The sequence below is a fragment of the Magallana gigas genome, chromosome 3, assembly GCF_963853765.1.
Source record: "Magallana gigas chromosome 3, xbMagGiga1.1, whole genome shotgun sequence".
NCBI lineage: Eukaryota > Metazoa > Mollusca > Bivalvia > Ostreida > Ostreidae > Magallana > Magallana gigas.
Window position 1 is genome coordinate 11,605,086 of NC_088855.1, and position 17,888 is coordinate 11,622,973.

The 17,888-nt window shown below is 31.5% G+C and overlaps 2 protein-coding genes across 3 annotated transcripts; both read right to left on the reverse strand.

Annotated features, from left to right (window-relative positions):
* Positions 1-1,665: 1,665 nt before the first annotated feature.
* Positions 1,666-8,955, reverse strand: LOC105325748 (uncharacterized). Of its 2 annotated transcripts, XM_011425440.4 has the most exons (8): positions 8,846-8,955; positions 7,545-7,784; positions 6,300-6,557; positions 4,018-4,155; positions 3,760-3,900; positions 2,780-2,818; positions 2,588-2,675; positions 1,667-2,483 (listed from the first exon to the last, which is right to left on the reverse strand). In XM_011425440.4, the coding sequence occupies exons 1-8, from the start codon at positions 8,907-8,909 to the stop codon at positions 2,264-2,266; spliced, it is 1,188 nt and encodes a 395-aa protein (XP_011423742.2). In that variant the 5' UTR covers positions 8,910-8,955; the 3' UTR covers positions 1,667-2,263. The 2 variants fall into 2 exon arrangements, with proteins under 2 accessions (XP_065933818.1, XP_011423742.2); XM_066077746.1 differs by lacking the exon at positions 2,780-2,818 and having other exon boundaries at positions 1,666-2,483.
* A 3,191-nt stretch (positions 8,956-12,146) lies between these two features.
* Positions 12,147-17,420, reverse strand: LOC105325749 (uncharacterized). Its single transcript, XM_034443516.2, has 5 exons — positions 16,923-17,420; positions 16,039-16,158; positions 14,942-14,980; positions 14,748-14,835; positions 12,147-14,583 (listed from the first exon to the last, which is right to left on the reverse strand). Exons 1-5 carry the CDS (start codon positions 17,044-17,046, stop codon positions 14,358-14,360), a joined length of 597 nt encoding a protein of 198 aa, XP_034299407.2. The 5' UTR covers positions 17,047-17,420; the 3' UTR covers positions 12,147-14,357.
* Between the last annotated feature and the right edge of the window lie 468 nt (positions 17,421-17,888).

Genomic DNA, 17,888 nt, shown 5'->3' on the forward strand with positions numbered 1-17,888 from the left:
TTAAGCTTTTAACAGGTATTTTGCAGAAGAAAAAATATGACTTCTAAATGATGACGGCAGGAAAACTAATTGTAGACTAGAAAAAACAAGGAAACAGGCATTGACTTTTTTAAGAGATAAGAATTGGGGTCATCTGCATCAGCCATTTGGTTCACATTAATATACATGTATACAGTATTTATACATGTATCATGCACCATGATTACATAGTCATAGTAAATGAGAATAAGGAATAAGAAAAAAATATGGTTTCCCTGTGACCAATAATTTTTATTTTTCATATGATCAAAGTTTTCTAAAATAACTAGTCTTAAATTTAATTAACTTTAACTTCTCAAATTGTTGTTTTTACATTTTTCATTGGAATTAAAAAAAATCCATGACATTGCTTAGCAATGACGGCATACAATCGAATCGAAAGATATAAACAATTTAACAAATCATTTAAATCGCCATTTTGTGACGTTGTGTCATGTAAGGGGTAACAGGCAACGTGCCTCCACAAAGTAATTTTTTAAAAGATGGTAGCATTGATCAGTGTTGATGCAGCATTTTGAAAGAGTTTTACATAATTTTGTATTTCAAAAATAAATCATAACAAAAAAAATCTCGTGACCTTGATGTTTTGTTACACAACACTAATTTTTAGCGGAACAAGGAAGTTAATGGAAAATGTATTAACAGACTATTTGGCTCCTAACAGGAAAAATTTGAAAGCCTACATGTATTTTTTACTTGAATTTAGTTATTATCAGCCACCAAAAGGCTGTTAGCTATACGATATGATAGTAAAGAGTTGTTGTGCGTTTTTGGGGTTTTTTTTTACTAAAAAGATGTGTATGTAAAATAAATGGTAGATTGTTTTTGGCGTTATCTTTTTGAAAAGAATAGTTTGTAATTGATTAAAATAATGTTATATTTGTCAAGTTTAAATAATTGCCAAATATAGATTTTGATATTCTTTATATTTTATGCTAGCTTTTAGTTTTTATGATATATGAGATATAATTATGTACAAATATTTCAAATAAACATTTTTGAATTTTGTTCAGAGAAATAAATGGTTAATTTGCGGTCTTTCTTTTGATGCCCGCGTCCTTTTATTTTGTCTTGTAACGTCATTGAAGTGGGTATGACCTTTAAATTGAACACATTTAAAAGCTTTTGACCAAAGTAAGCATTTTGCAGTGATTAGATGAAATAGACTTAGTGGTTCAAAAGAAGTAAATAATGACTATCCCTTTCCTCTATTGAACTTAAAGGGCCATGGTCACGATTTTGGTCAAATTTTACTTTTCGATTTTTATTGTTTACAATGCTTCAGTAAGGCATTTCTAATAATCAAATAAAATTTGAGAGTGATTCGTAGAGTTGTAAGCAAGATAAAGGGCTCATAATTCTTTGTCATGTAAACAAGGCTCGTGCCCTGTTTTTGTTTACAAAGGTTCAATATACAAGTCATGTAAAAAATCTTTTCCAGCTTATTTGTCTATCTTTTTATTTATTTTAGGCATGGATAATCAGTTCCTAATTACGATTAACACATTCGTTTTAAGTTTTAATCTGTAATTTTTACTTCAACGTTCAAAATGTAAACAAATTTCGGTTGCCTATTAAAAATGCCTTTCTGAAGCATTGTGATTATCAAAATCGGAAAAATAATTTTTGACCAAAATCGTGACCATGCCCCTTTAAAAGGTAACGGCACTACAATATAAGCATTTTATTAATTTATAGGATTTCTCAGTAAAACCAAAGTGAATAAACTATATCTCTTATATTTTATTCAAATGTAACCCTCTCTGATATTAAATGGTTTGACGTAATAAGTCAAACCACCATGAATTGCTGACGTCACTAGTCCATATACATCATAGGCAGATGCATCATTAGTTAAAGATTTTCCCATCCCCTCTCTCTTTCACAAGTATTTTCAATTATTATTTTATATTTTGATTGTAAAAGGGTACTGGCTCATTTAGAGGACTAATACTCCTGTACAGGTTCTCTTAAAGAAGTGAAGTGACGAGGATTTAAAAACTGAAAGTTTATAGATGCCGATGCTCATTTTCAACCCTAAAAAAGGAGATCATATATTTTTAAGTCATTGTTTATCTTGCAACATGGACAAATCATCCAGATAGATTTATATTTCATATATTTGAACACATCAACATCTAAATATATTATGCTAAAGCGCTATCTCTATAGCTAGACGACGCCACAATCATTTTAATTTAGATGTGAGTGCAAGCGGAAGGAGTTACAGTATATTATCGTTGACTGGTGCTGTGTGTTGAGATTGCTTGTCACTCTCGTGTTCAATAATGTCAATATATGTACGATCACCATCTTCCTGAATGGCGTGGTCATTTGATAAATCTCTCAGTTCAATGCTTTCACAGTTTACATTACCACTACTACTTAATTGGCTAGAATAGAGATAGGTAGCGTTCTTTTTTATTTCTTCATATCTTTGATTCCTATCAAAGAAAACACAAAACAGCGTATTTCAATATATCAAACACAAAGAAACGTATACACAAAATATTGAAATCTCATTTTTTCTCTTTAAATCAAAATATACCTGAAGATTGCCCAACGTTGTTTTATAACGAATATTCCTATAGCAGTCATTATAATTTCAATAACAGAAATAGCCGTGATTAAGTATGCTGAAATTAATAAAATAATAAGTAACAAATTAAAAACTTATCAAATTGTCTTTGAACATAATGTGCAATCGCAATAATGAAGTACATGTATTTGAAATTCATACTTATCTCTCTAAGCTTAAACGTGGCTGTTTGATTATCTACTGAAAAAGGTAAAAAGTTTTTTTGAATAAAAATTAAAATATTTTTGTTGACAAAAAAAAGAAGAAGAAGAAGAAGTTAAGCATATATACTATTCATATTTATAAAGTGACATTATTATGAATCAACTCTCCTAAGCATTTAATCTGACAAAACGGAAGTTAAACAGTGTTTGAACCACAAATCATTACCGCTGACAAAAATCCAAACGATTCAATGTATTCATAAGCATTGATTTTCAATAAACTTTTTGTATCAATGCCTTAGAAAAAGTCAGATTTTAAATGGTACTAACAATAAATATATCTTTTGTAGTCGTACAAATAAAATCTTATACAGTGGAGTCGAAAGCAAATTGAAAATGGGGGGGGGGGGGGGGGGTCTAGTGTTTGTGTTCCTACGCCCAAGTTTTCCGAAACAGCGTGTCTCGATGTATCAAAAACAGAGAAATATATATATTGTAGAGTTTGATGGCGTTAATTCTGTCTTTATGTATTACACATGATTAATATGGGATTTTCTGTCTATAGCTCGGAATTCTTGACGGAAATAAAAAGCCAAAGAACTCACATTATAAAAAAAAAATGTGCGTAATTATTCAAATACACTTCCACAACAACTTTCCATGCGAATTACGTATCTTTAATCTTCAAGAAATTTTAAGTTTACCTAATATGCTTTATATATTGATTTTACAATTTTTCGGCTTACGTGTTATCGCACTTTTTAATGTGAAATATTAAGACATAGAGAGTGCTCTATTTGGTCATGTAATGTTGGTGTATCACGGTACTATGAAACTTGATATTTGAGTGTTTTTTAACAAATATGGATCAATAAAAGGCAATTTCAAGGCAATGATAACATAAACTTCAATTACATTCGTATTACACTAGATCCTGAAAGGTTAACTAAAGTGATGAAGTGAAATCACAAGTACTACCTTTGTCACACAGTTTCCCTGTCCATCTGGCAGCACACCCTCTGTCACATTGACCAATCACATGATTGCAGGTGGCGTTGTCTCTACAATGGCCTACGCACGGCTGATCACAGTTTATACCGTACCATCCTTCTCTACATTCTGTAATATAAAAAAAAATCTACACCTTTATTGAAAAAGGGGGTTTGCCCAAAGGGCACATTGCAATTAAAATGATATATATTACATATGTACCAAGCATGCACATTATCCTCTTACTTGTATTACAATGTATTCCGGTCCATCCAGGTTTACACGTTAAACACGCTCCACTCTCTATGTAACAAGTGTCATCTTTACAGTTGGTGGGACAAGGAGTGTCACAGTTACTGCCGTAGAAACGATCATTTTTACACCCTATTGCAAATATAGATAAACATTACACAATCTTATATAAAAAAGTATGATGTCGTCTGATTCCTTCAAAGCGTTGATACAATTGTAAGTTCTTAGGATCATGACCGATTTTACTACTTTTTTTGTAATTGAAACGATGGCGTGATTTTGAAGAGGTGGTTAGCCTTTCGTCAAAAGATGTTTACATCAGGTAAGTAATCTTTAACAGCTTCGTCTTTAAAGTTCGTATGTTGTGTCATGAAACAGTACCTCATTCATTTTATTTTATGCATACATCTTATATGTTTGTTTTGAAATCATAGTAAAATACGATATCACTTTTGAAATGATATGAAACGTCAAACATGTACATGTATGTGAGTGTTGTATCCTCTCAATACTGAATAATGATATATATATTTACATATTTACTCAGTGTCTTTGTCTGTAAAAAAAAAACTACAAGCACAATTTCATTTTGTTTTAATAATACCATTATCAGCATAGAGTTTGAATAAGGCCTTCTCAACAATATCATATGCATAAAACAACCAAACCAAGGTTACAGTTTTTTTAATACCGGTACTGTAGAGCATAGACGCTCCCTCACCCCCCCCCCCCCCACACTGTGTAGAAGCTTTTTCTCTAAGGTAAGGTTTCTCCCCCACGTTTTTGGTTCAGATTTTATAAATTTGATACATGGAAACCCAAAAAAGTATTAAAGTAAATGTTTGTATACCCCCAGGTACCCCCAGGTTGCGTTAATATTTGTATACCTCTGTACAGAGGCGAGTTCAACCGAGCAAGCGCTCGCGAGCGCTCGCCAAAATTACCTATACCCGCAACACAAATTTTGGCGAGCGATCGCGAGCGCTCGCTCTGTTGAACACGCCTCTGGTTGAGTTTCGTTTTGCCACTTTATGGACAATGTTGAAAATTGAACAAACATATCATAGATTACACACTTTTAAGAACTCAATTTATGTAACTTTTTGATAAATCACCTGGTTTGACAAGATTTACATTCAGATGCATAGCTTATGTTCTAAATCTGTAAATAAAAAAATATTTGCGAATATTTGATAGATCTAACAGTCCGTCTATTTGTTTGTGTAATTTTGTCCAGGTTTAACCCCTCTTTTAGAGAATCTTAGGAAGAATTGAAGGATCGCTCATACCGTAATAGGGTCGACCTTAACCAATTTTTATCGAGGCAAGATGATTGATATCATTCTAAAGTATTAATTACCTACAAGTAAATAAAAAATGACATTCAAGAAGGGGTTTTAATCAGAGTTAGAAAGAAATAATTGTTAATAACTAAGACTCATCCAAAAAATCTTTACAAAATAAAAGTAAAACTTTCCAAAATCGTGAAAATCCTAATTTGTGGAGGGGGGGGGGGTCGTAGTATACCTGTTAACTGTTCATTTCCGTATTTTCATTTCAAAGTGTTGTATGTATATTTAAAAAAATATGTGCCAAAAAGTGGAGGGACACCCTAACCCCTTCCCCTTGAATCTACGTGAAATACTCGAGAACAATTATAATTAAAATCTATATTCGTTTTATCTCAAGTGCTTTAGGTTTTTGTCAGAGTTATATAATATTGCTGTTATCTTTACGGACGGATTTAATACATCAGAGCGTCGTTACATCCTATCGTCACTAGAAGCGATTGAATCTTTTTAAGCTGTAATATTTGTAATTTTAATATAGGTTTGTTATTAAATCAGAATGTTCTATTTTTTTTAGATTGTTCCATATCAGCCAATCAAAGAGCTAGGAATAAATCAATCATATACAAAACACGTTTATCCCCAGGTTAATGAAATTATGTGCAGTGGTGTAAAAAGAGTTGGGGCGACAAGAACATGCAAAAAAAAGAAGATGAAAACAAGAATTAACAGATGGACTGTGTGACTTGACTTAAGTTTACATAATAACATACATACGGACAAATATTAGTTAGTTAAAAATGGTATACTGTAGATTCCTTATTTCACGCGAGTATTTAATTTAGCATTTTTTCCGTTTTGTATCAAATTGCGAAAACTAAAAATCGCGAACGCAGAAGATTTATGCTCTAAACTCTCAGAAAATAAAAGCGAGATTTTAAAATCTATGACGGGTGCTTCACGGATTTTGATTTTTAAAATATGTACCTTGAACTATGACCTCACAGAGCTCCTCATATACATTTGTGACTTCATATTCTTTCGGGTAGATAACTCCGTCTAACCTTTCGTTGTAATATATGACGTATCGTCCTTTTTCTGTACATACTGTTGTAAAGTTTAAGGGTGGTAACTGAGGTCCGTCCTTGTAACACAGAATGGTCCCTTTTATACCAGCATCAAATGATACATCTGTGTCGGACACGTACAGCGAGAATCCTGCAAATCGTCCTCTTTGGCGGTCCTCTGTAATGAATGTATTCGTACTTTAACTTATATTTATTAATACTATCGTTTCCTAAAGGACACTAAGATTTTCAAAATATATTATAAATGTTTTAATAGATGGCCGTAGCGTATCTGAATATATATTTCATTGTTACGGGGTTTACTTTCACCACAATTCATCCATTAACGGGACTTTGAGTTTATCTTAGCGGCTTAGATAACACCAGGAGATTTTTTGGATTAGTTTCCATCAATGGGCAATTAGCAAGGAATCTGCATCACGGTGTTGAGAAAAAAACCAAAAATCAGGTTTATTCGTCGTAATTTTGTATAGCAAAAAATACACAGAGGTATAATAAATCGTAATATTTACATTTCCTTTCTTTCCCTTTATTAGATTGCATTGGTTGATTTGAGTAATATTTACGCATGACACAGAAGACGCAATCAGTAAATCTGGTGCGTAGGAATACATTCGGTATTCCTTCTGTATGAACTGACTCTTCTCGCGACTTCAAACCGGATCACGACCTGTTACTATACTGACGCTGATTAATATTTCATTGATGTAAATATATTTTGACGGTTAAATGAATTAATTCAACTGATTTATTTCTTAGTGTACCAATAGTAAATTTATTAAATCACAGAAATAAAAATAATTAAAAATTGTGCTATTAGAATTTAAAACGCTGTGCACTATTTTTGCCAGCATTATTCGGCTGTTCCAATGGCTCTTCCGTTAATTTCTCATTACTCGTTGAATAAGTCAGAGCTTTTTAAAAACAAATCATATCTGCGGGAAGGAAATGAATGTTTAAAAACGTAAATATAAGCATTGAATCATTATTTTTTGAAAGATGTGGTCTCAGAACTGTAACGGTGTGTGCAAACAAATTATCAAAACGCGCTAACGCGCGTTATTCAATTTGTATGCACACACCGTTGCAGTTATGAGACCACATCTTTCAACAAATAATGATTCAATGCTTAAATAGTACACACCGTAACCGTCGTAGTTTTTAAATAGGATGTTAATTCTGTAAATGTTGTACACTCCACCAAGATCAACTTTCCACCAGACAGTCTTATCAGGGGTGCTAAGTCCTGTGCCTATTACTATTGTTCTCATACATGTTGCTGTGTTTCCATCCACCGCATTACTAGCCTCGTACAGTTGATTGGTGCCCGCCGTGCCTACAAAGGGTTTTGATTGGGTGGCGATTTTTTGGAACGATAAATCATCTGAAGAAACAAAGAGACTTTCTTATGTGGTATACAATTATTATTAATAGTTTTCTATAGTTTAAAACATTTATAGATCTAAACTACTTATATTGAACATGTCCAGCTTTGGTCAAATTAATATGAAGTTAATGTAAAAATTTAAGAAATGACTTCAGGATTATCCGATTTCTTTTTAAATGCGAACCATACGATTTTTTTTTTTTACAGAAATAGGGAATTACAACCTACAGAAATTTTTTTTTGAAAACATTGTTTCGAAAAGATAAGATCTTAATTTTTATTATATAATTGATTAATATCTAGCTCTATGATTGGCTGATATCTAGCAATCTAGAAAAATTAAAACGTTATGTTATTGCGTTGCAAAATATGTTATAAACACGGTCAAATATATTGATTTTCTGTTTTGCTAAAAAAAAAAAATTGAGCCTAATTTAATAAAATGATGAAAATACGAAATATTTTAACAATAATGAGCCATTTGACAAATACGTTTTGTGTTTATATAAAAAAATTGCTTCTTAACGCATTTGACTTTTAAAAAGTTTGATGGTCTTGGCTTTATATTACCATTTTTATATGATTATAGGCCTATTTATATTTCAATTTATTATATTAATTTAATTTTAATTTATATTTATATGAATCTTTTTGTCGAGAAGAAGAAAAATGTTAAAATTTTAAAGCATTTATTAACAGTTTAAAACTTAGGTTACCACATTGATAATTTCAAGTGAATCAGACGCCATTGTGTACTATGTTGACCATCCACCCCCCTTAAAAAAGTCGAAAGACAACTCAAACCCTAAGGAGACAGCATCCATAAAAATGTACAAGCAAACCAAGAGCGTTTGCAAGTATCGAACAAATTCTAGGATATCGATGAAAATACAGACATATTGAATGGACTAAACAGAAGACGTTAGAAATAGATTTTTCTTCCTTATAAATACCCTTAGTTAATGATTCTAACATATATATTTATATTACAATCTCACTAAACTGTGTAAGTAAACACTACATAAGGCAAAATAGTTTTTCAACACTGACAAACATACCATATGCAAATGCTACAAGTATCCCAGCTACAGAGAATTCGAAAAGGCAACGAATACAGTTCATGTTTCCGATATAACACTACTGTACACACATTCAGTATCAAACATAGACATCCAGGAAGTATGTACCAATATTGCTTTTTTATATGGAGTGACATTAATGCTTTAAAAATTTAGCTGAAAGTAGACCCCATATGCTTTAAGGAAAGAACATCATACTAGCCTGCAAAATAAATGCAACAGTTATTGATAATAGGATTTTACCTCATTTTTACATGGTAAATCCACAACTCTTTTTTCAATGCCTTTGGATATTTAAGAATACGTACATATTATAGAACATATTTAGCTAAACGAGTCTCGATACGTGTCCTCTTGATGATTAAAATACTTTAACTAGTGCATGGAAATACGAAAACATCGCAAACCTAATATACGGCTTAATTGTGACACTTTCAACAAGTTTGACTCAAAGAATTAACAGAAAATTGGTCATGTTAATCTAAGAGTCGTTAACATCTGGATATTTGAATAGTACGTCATCTATAAACATGTGTGTGCACAAAAATTATCTGTAACCTGCATTGAAGAATTTAATCAGGTTTGTCTGATAAATGTACACTGTTTAAAGATGGTAATACAGCAGATGATCAAGAATTGCTGGTTATTTTTAATAAATCTTCAATCTAATATTATATTCTCATATATTGCTTAGTTCTATAGATTTAAGATTTTGTCGATGAAAAAGGGAGTCTCCATTCGTTAACTTAAAAGCGTGTAGCAAGAAAATATCAATTTCTGTTCTAACACAATTTTATTGAGAATTACAAATCCATACGTTACCTGGAGTGACCTTAAACCACAAGATGTAAAAGATTTTTTAAAATGCTGGATTAAAATAAAATATAAAGAATTAAATAGCTGTATCTGTGTTTTTGAAACATGGTGTACTATACGGAAAACATTAAAAGATTAAACATTATATAAATACTCGTTTATGTTTTTGAAATACAATGCAAAATTAACGTATATATTTAATAAAATGATAATTATGACAAGGAGAGTCAGCTACTAGTAATCGCTTTACTTTATCAAAGAAATATATATGACAATGCAAAATATTTCACTTTGTACTAGAAAAATAAAAAAGTACATCAATTGCATTGAATATTCATAATTCATATTTTAGAGAAACAAATTGCTGAATTTTAGAAACCAATAAAGAAAACCATTAATAATAACAAAAACAATATTAAAACAAATCAAAAATTTAAAATGATCTTAAAAAATACAAACATTCAAACTATAAATCATTATCTATTTACACATTTTGCTTCCTTACATTATGGAGTGGATTTACAGATTAATTGTTCTATAAATGCCACATAACTATTTTCAAGTAAGTTCCTTCACTCAACTAAGAAAAAAAATCAATTCAGCTGAGAATTGATCCGAGTTTGATTCGAGAAACGCAAATTGAGTTAAATCTCAGCTAAAAATATTCTCAGAATTGAACAATTGTTCTTTGCTTTATTTTATGCACTCTACAATCCCATAAAAATTAATTATTTAAAAAAACATCTATGTCAGAAGGTCTTTAGGTATTCAATGCATAGGTTGAGAAATGTAAGTATCAAATGATTTAACGTTGATATTGTTAATGTCCTAATAAAAGGTTTATTTACTGAATTTTTACCGAGTTTACTATTGCATCGTTTAACCAGACTATCGGTGGTTTCCGTAAAACTTCGACAAGCAGAGCATTTCTCTTGCTTGTCGGAGATCAACGGAGACAGCCGAGCATCTGGTTGAACGAAGCTAGAGTTCAATATTGCTTGGATCCATACAATTTTTCAGAAATATTTCGATTACTGATACGTAAGTTGATGGAATTAATAGTATCTTAAAATATTACACGACATGATTCATATAGGGTTTTCTCGAAATTCTTTTCGGAAGATTTTGAGTATTCATATTATAAAAAATGTGCGTGAATCAAATACATATAAGAAGACGGTTAATTTACATTTACATTTAAGTAATTTTTACCTACTGGAAAAGAATTGAATGTGGTATTCCCAAAAGCCCGTGTCTTAAAAGTCAAATTGATTTTTAAACGACTATCATTTTCTACCATTTGCAAAATAAAATACAAAGCATGTATTGGAAGCAATGTAGCGAATTTATGTACAAAGTATATAGTGATTGTAATACTTTCTGAACACAGTGCGTTCCTGCAATACCTCTTGATCTGATGCCTGATACCTTCAACTTCACAGTTTTGTTGCACTATACATTTTTGTTATTCCATTTAACTTTGCCTCTTGTCATACAGGTGACACTCGATGGCTCGAACTTCGATCTCTCGAAGTTCTTGATCTCGAAAAGTGAAATCACAGTCTTAATGTTTTTCTCTATATAACTTATCAAATTTACTTTGATCTCTCGAAGTTTTTGATCTCTCGAAGCAAAACCTTGGTCCCGTTATACATTATTTCATTGTTTTTCACTCTTGATAGCTCGAGGTCGATGCTGTGCACACGTGCAGTCGATCAAGCGTATAATCATGATAGCTCCTCGTGGGTCTTACCGGGATGGTCGAGTGAACTCCTAGGGGCTAGTGTGGTAGTGTTAATTGTTTGATTACGTAATTGAAACTAACCCTTGCTTTCTTCAAATGGTACATAGGTAGTTTGAAACTGGTGTACATTGTATTAATTAATGTTGTGCCGATGTAGCCTTACACCTACAATCGCTCTTTGCTTAAAATATTCTGTGATTAAGAGAACATATCTGAACATGAAATCATGTTAAACTATCTTTCCATGCTTCCGGCTACTGTAATTTTAGAACCAAAACGACCAGAACAAAAAAAGCCGGATTTTTTAAACTTTCGATCTCTCAAACTCTTGATCTATCGAAGTTTAATCATGGTCCCCTGAAGTTGGAGTTATCAAGATTCACCTGTATTAGCTAATACGAGTAGTAAGCTTTGAAACATGTTAAAATGCACATGTTGTTTATCGAATGATGTTTGAGCACGAGTAGTAAGCTTTAAAACATGTTAAAATGCACATGTTGTTTATCGAATGATGTTTGAGCGGAAGATACATTTACAAGTGTTCAAGCCTTATATTTTTAGTACAAGTGGAATTATCACACCACTTTCAAATCAGAGATCAGAGAACCGAGATTTGTTTTTACAATAAAACATTCAATGTAATATTGTATAACTTTATTGTCACCTGGGCTAACAAGAAGAACACTCTCTTCAATTTACTTACAAGTTATACAAGTTTATAATACATTAATAACAAGTAAGCTCTGATTGGCATGGGTCATAATTGGTGGGAAATACCTTAATTCTAACCTTATGGAAATCCTAAGTGATACTAGATAAAAAAAAATAACTTAGAATAGCTAATTTATAACAATTCTAATGGGAGACCCGATGATCAGTGTTTAAAATTCATAGTAAATGAAAATTTTTAAAGTCTAACATGTAAATCTTATATGTACTACTACATGTATAAAATCAAATACAGTCCAATAGCGCAAACGTTCCTTTTTTGAGTCTCTCTTTCATGTATCAGTAAAAACACAATCAAAAAATGATTTATCCACCAGAAAAGAAAACTATACAGAAGATGAGAAAACTATAGTTCTGGTGAATGAATGGATAAACATTGGTAAAATAGACAGCATAACAATGACTTAATTCTTTAGTATTTACATGAAATGCAGCAAAATAAAATAGATTGACAAAAAATGTTGAACATTCAAATGACGGTTCACGTTTAACACACAGTATATTGTTAAAATGATACCTATATGCTCAAATTTAATAACATTGCAATATCTTCATGATGTTGCTTTTATTAAGCCGGGCTGTGTCTCGAAACTTACCCCCCCCCCCCCTCTCCAAATTGATTAAAAAAGTAATGATAATCAATAATTAAGGATAATTCATAATTTTAGAATACAAACTTCTTGAGGGTGTTGTGTTGTTAGCCCTATATACGTTAACGATACAAGTCGCGGTATTGTTTTTATATTTGTAAACAAAAAAATCAATAACTGTGTTAAATGTGTATTTCACCTGACAGATGAGATATTTACCTTTAAAAATTAATTTCCAATAGGACAATTATAATTCCCGTAGGAGAAATGATTCTCCTATAGGAAATATTGACAATCCTATAGGATTTTTTTAAAATCCAAGAGGAATTACAGTGTATATTTTCTGTAGGAGAATGGTATTTCCTGTGGAAATTTGATTCAGACAGGCGGTATTCCTATAGAAAACTAATATATATCCTATCGGGTTTTATCAAATCCTGTCGGAATTGAAATTCCTGTAAGAAGTTCTTGTATTTCGATAGAAAAATTTCAAATTTCCTGTAGGAATATTGTTTTTCCTATGGGAAAAACTAGTTTCCTGTAGGAAATTATTTTTGAAGGGAAAATATATCACCTAACAGGTGAGTTACAATGATAACAAAGTTGGTTGTAAACTCTTTTAGCAATGATCTATTGTGTGGCATATTTGAATTTTTCGATATATGCAGCATGGACGGGTGCAAAAATGCCACCTTGGCACTGGCATAATTATCTGGCACAGTGTTATGGACTTAATACATATTATATCATTTTAACATTGAATGCTTATTTTTGGATGCTGTCTGTCCAGTAACATACAAAGCGGTGCAGACAAACTGAATACCGCGCGTTGGCGCGGTATGATAATTTGTCTGCACCGCTTGGTGCGTTATACAATATGTATTTTTATTAATACTGATGTCTATTTATATGAAATACATGTATATGTGTACCATCGCTGTTAAGCCATTATTTACTCTCTCACTCTCAGTCAGGGACATAAAATATTAACATGTATTTAGTTAGCTTCGCGACTAAAAATATAGTGCCAGAATCTTTGTAGAGAAAATTATTTTTATGGGAGTGGATATAATCTTATGATTTTTTTTTCAAAAGTACATATCAAATTGGTCACGTAAGATTGAACGATACATTTAATCTTACAAAAATAATTATACTCAAAACACTTGACGACCTTTATTTTTGTGCTCATGGCGAATGAATTAGGAATGTGTATTCTTAGAAATCGAAGGTCGCAGATTTCCAATGCAGACATATGGGGATACTGGTATATACACTGAATGTAAATATTTCAATATCAATAGAAAATGCATGGTTTTGCATTAAAAAAAAGCATGTTACGAGGCGGTTATGTATAGATCGAGGGGGGGGGGGGAGGTAATTTAAAATTCAATAAATGAGATTTTCTAACCAGTTAACAACCATACCAAGTCCAGAATCTATGTTATTTATACATTAATGCAGTTTTTTGTGTTTAGATATTCATATTAATGTTACAGTGAGTTAAATGTAGGATTGACCTGAAGTGGATATATTTTTGCTTTTCCCAAACTCATATTTTGTTTACAAGTATACATACATGTATACCTTTGACGATTGACGCGAGCAATGTTTACATAATTTTGGCGATGACTGGTGGTTTGTCTCCATATGAGTAGTCATACTCATGTTCAATTATTTCAATGTATGAACATTCATTGTGTTCAGTTTGCTCTTGACTTTGATCATAGGATAAATCTTTCAGTTCAATGACTTCATATTTTCCATTTCCACTGTCCTTTGATAGGCTATGGTAGGGATTAGTTGTTTTTCTCTGGATTTCTTTGTGTCCTAGATTCCTATCATTAAAACAATTAAATAAAATATCATACATGTAACATCTTAACGTTTCAAACAATCAATCTCTCTCTCTCTCTCTCTCTCTCTCTCTCTCTCTCTCTCTCTCTCTCTCTCTCTCTCTCTCTCTCTCTCTCTCTCTCTCTCTCTCAAGTTCGTAATATACCTGAATTTCATTCGACGTTGTTTTGCAATATATATCGCGATGGCTGTCAAAGCAACTTCTATCATACTAATACCCGTGATCAAGTATGCTGAAAATAAAGAGGTAATTGAATAACAGTTGAAATAGCGACCCTTTAATTTTTTGTTTGCAGCGTGGAAATTCAATGATGAAGAAATCCATACTTATATTCATACTTATCTCTCGAAGATTAAATGTAGCTGATTGGTTATCTACTGAAAAAGTCAAAACAGTTTTTAGAATAAATCAGTGCGCGTGTCTCCTCGTTTTACTTAAATAGAATGTATTTATCGACCAAAGTAAGATGTTAATAAACATTTTAATTTTTGTACTCACTTGAAAAGTAATTAGGAGTTAGTATATAAAAGAACGTTTATCATTTTCAATAAAAAAAAATTCTGCTAAAAATGATTTATGCAACGAAAAAAAAATCTGACACAATTCAAATGTTACCTCACTAAAGTTTGTCTTAATAAAGTTTTTTTTTTAAAATTATGTTAACGCTCTTATTTATAAAATTAGTAAAAAGTTTATATTTATATCAGCTATCATATTAATTATGAAACTTTTAAGGGAAAAATCAGCATTTGTTTTAATAGGTTAAATACTCCATCACGATCGTTTCATAAATCTAGGAGAGGTAGAGTAATCAATGATAAGGCTGGTCACAATCATATGGTTTCTTTTCACAATATTCAATATCTTCTTGTATTAGGCTATTAAATAGCTTAACGTCTTGTGTTGTCTAATGGTAAATATGGTAATTCACAATATTTCGTATTTTTGAACAATGAAATATTCAAAACTTTTTTTTCTCTACATTTATATAATATGATAAACAGCTGTTGTAAACGGTAGGCAGTCACTGGCGAAACATGGTTGTGTTCAGAGGCACGAGGTGAGAAAATTGTCGAAAATATGGATACGTTGGAATTTGGCCTTGTGGCATGAAGGAAACTTATGAACATGGAGTCAAATTTGACCGCTTATTTATAAAACCAGTTCGTTAAATCATTGTGCGTTGAGCAGCCGAATAAAATGCGAGAAAATGAAACACGATATTGTTTGGTTAATGATCCAGACTTTGTACATATGTATTTTCTACACATGATTAAAAACAAAGGTTTTTTCTTTAATAATTATCTATTATCTGGGATGTGTTTCGGTTTATTTATTGTGTATTTGACACACACAAAAAATATACAAAGAACTGCAAAAAATTCTTGTAAAATAATAAAAAACAGAAATCTGATTACAAAAAACAGTTAACTACCTGCCGGAACTGTAGCGTTTCGTTCAGACACCGAGCGTGTCGTAATTGATGCTGTGTTCGACCTCCTAGTTGTGTCATCTATATAGAGCGGTTTTCCTTGTCTGCTTGTAACTGTTTGTGCTGAAATTTTTTATGATTCTTAATTGTTCGCAGGAAAATATACTATTGTAAGATACATGTTACAAATTAGTCTCCATATGTCCCCTAAAATTAACTAGCTATAGTATTTCATTTTTGTTTCCATAAAATTATAGCTTAACTGTGTATAAATAGAGGTCTTAACCTTTTATAGAGTGTGCAAAATTAATGTACAATAAGAACACCTACAAAAACGAACTGAAAATGTTGCTCTGCTTTACGGTTCCAAATCAATTTTCATTATTGTAAAACCTTATTTTCTATAATTATTGAAAATTTAAGGGTCATGGTTACGATTTCAATTACTTTAACTTGGCCTGTCCGCAAAACATATAATCATTTAAATTATCAGCAAAAAAGGGGGGTAAAAAGCTAAGGGTTACATGTAGAATTGTACTTTCCCAATTCATAGATAGGGGATTGGGAGGTTATTTGATGTAAAAATTTAGATAGTACTTGAATAACTATTAAAAATAAGCCTTTTTATGCGAGGAAACAATATGTAGTGAGTATCTCTCGATATAGCAGGAAATTTAGATAATAACTTGAATATAACAAAGATTTTCTTTAGCTGGAGCGAATTCTAATTTTGGGCGACCGAGTCTAAATCAGTCCTCGCTATCAACTGAGCCATCACATCTAAAACCACTATTAGATTGTATGATATTTTGATACATACACGTAGTTAACTTTTGTTACACTGTTTTTACTTATGCTCTGCAATCGCTGTGTTTGAAATAGTTTACCTGGTTTAGTTGTATGAATCCTTGGTTTGAATATTGTGTTGGTGTAAATTAAGGTTGGGGTTGTTAACATCTTTGTTGATCTTGTTGTCGTTGGATTTGATGAATTTATCGTGGGAACCGACATTTCGCTTGCTGTCTCGGTTGTTGTAGTTGTTTTACAAACAGTTGTGCCGGGTGTAAATGCTACAAAATATTGTCAATGTTATGAGTCCTGTCTTGTCCAAAATATGATTGCAAATTCTGAATGCATTGTTATAGCATAATTTGTTTGAATTGTTTTAAATATTCGTGTTATTGTAAACTCAGGTTCCATATACATGTACTTCTCCAGGACAACTTAAATCCTCTAGCGTTGCCTATGCTATCCGACACAAATGTTACCTCGAAAATGTTTCCTGTTTGCTCATAATTAAATGGAGGGAACTTAATATATTAATGGTTTTATTTTATGACTTAATAATTTTTCAAATTGAGCCTCATTATATTCACCTGAAAGGCCAGAGTTGATAATAACGTTTATTATTTTATGTTTTCATATATAACTTAAGCTACCCCAAAAGTACAATATTCTCAAGCCTGAAGGTTGGGGTGAATATCAAAATAAGCTTAATCATCAAGTGCCTCGATTAAATATCAATATTAGCGTACAATATGGTTCCGTCCTCTTAACCTTACTAATTAATGTAAATATGTTCTGTTCATTTAATTTTACAATAAAGGTTGACATATTTTTACACTTTTATTTGATTAAAGCGGAGTTTTAATTTCTCCTTTTCGAAACATTAAAATAATTCACTAAGGTATACACATGTACATCTTTTAGTCCGCCATGTTTTAATGTCATTTGCCAAAATATTCGAACGACACAGAGCTCACAATATCAATTGTTATGAAAACAAAGCTTTGTTTTTGTTTACATTGATTCAATAAACTTGTATCAGGTCTGTTTCAAGCAGTTTTGTTCTA

What these genes read in the sequence shown, in the direction of transcription:
- LOC105325749 (XM_034443516.2), bottom strand. Translation starts at nt 17,046, where the DNA reads ATGTCGGTTCCCACGATAAATTCATCAAATCCAACGACAACAAGATCA. An exon ending in AAACGCTACAGTTCCGGCAG is followed by an intron (nt 14,981 to 16,038) that starts GTAGTTAACTGT and finishes TGACTTTTTCAG; the next exon opens with TAGATAACCAATCAGCTACA. An exon ending in CAACGTCGAATGAAATTCAG is followed by an intron (nt 14,584 to 14,747) that starts GTATATTACGAA and finishes TTTTAATGATAG; the next exon opens with GAATCTAGGACACAAAGAAA.
- LOC105325748 (XM_011425440.4), bottom strand. Translation starts at nt 8,909, where the DNA reads ATGAACTGTATTCGTTGCCTTTTCGAATTCTCTGTAGCTGGGATACTT. An exon ending in GTTTAAGCTTAGAGAGATAA is followed by an intron (nt 2,676 to 2,779) that starts GTATGAATTTCA and finishes TATTAATTTCAG; the next exon opens with CATACTTAATCACGGCTATT. An exon ending in CAACGTTGGGCAATCTTCAG is followed by an intron (nt 2,484 to 2,587) that starts GTATATTTTGAT and finishes TTTCTTTGATAG; the next exon opens with GAATCAAAGATATGAAGAAA.